This window comes from Loa loa (genome assembly GCF_000183805.2).
Source record: "Loa loa unplaced genomic scaffold supercont3.2670, whole genome shotgun sequence".
NCBI lineage: Eukaryota > Metazoa > Nematoda > Chromadorea > Rhabditida > Onchocercidae > Loa > Loa loa.
The window spans coordinates 1-961 of NW_018110848.1; the positions used below are offsets into that span (position 1 = coordinate 1).

A 961-nucleotide genomic window follows, 5' to 3' on the forward strand; every position below is an offset into this window, starting at 1 on the left:
TCAAAGAATGTTTTTCAAAATTTTATATTATGGTTTTGATTTTTAAACACATCAAAAATGGTCATCAAAATCTTTCATTTTGTGTTTCAGTTTTTCAACATTTTAAAAAATGATTGTCAAAATTTTACACTTTGGATTTTTGATTTTTAAGTATTTCAAAAATGCTTTTTTCAAAATTACGCATTTTGGGTTTGATTTTCCGATATTTTAAAGAACGATTTTCAAAATTTTACATTACGAGTGTGATTTTTTGCAAATTTTAAAAGTGAATTTCAAAATTTTCCATTATAGCAAAAATTTTTTTCTTTTTTTAGCATATATTAAAAGGATATTTTAACAATTTCATTTCAAAATTGATGTAATTTTCAGTGGAATGATCAAATTACTTTAGCAATAATACGACCGGATTGCTTTCTCGATCTCTATGATGGCGCTAACATGACTGATGCGCATCGATTTTTGGGTGGTGAAATTAGTGAAGGTAATATTTATCATTTATCATGGTATGCATTTGATAATCGTACAAGTTCATATATTTGTCAATGTAATGGTTTCTGGTAAATTTTAAAATTATTCATGGCTTTTTTTTTTATCTTTTTCTTTTTTCATTTTTTTTTTTTGAATTAATTGAAATTAAATTTTCACAAAAAAAAAACTTTTAATTTGATTGAAATTTATTTTGTTGTATAAATACATACATATTGCCTTATTCATAATTGGAAAATATTCATTTTATTATAATACAATTATAATTATTATGCGTTTCATAATTTAATTCATTATGAAATTTAATGAGTTTAAATGTATTAATTATTCTTGCTTATGGATTTTTACCAAGATCGTAATTTTATTGATATTGCAATTTATTACACTGATACTGTGCTGATATTGACATGTACTGTAATTTGCTATACTAATATTGTACTGATAGCGACATTCACATTGATACTGTAATGCACTG

General features: G+C 23.1%; 1 protein-coding gene across 1 annotated transcript; it reads left to right on the forward strand.

The window, feature by feature from the left end:
• Positions 1-369: 369 nt before the first annotated feature.
• On the forward strand, positions 370-561 carry LOAG_15772 (hypothetical protein; the record flags this gene model as incomplete). Its single annotated transcript, XM_003151260.1, has 1 exon — positions 370-561. A coding segment is annotated over one exon (192 nt), but the record flags the coding sequence as incomplete, so codon positions are not given.
• Positions 562-961: the final 400 nt, after the last annotated feature.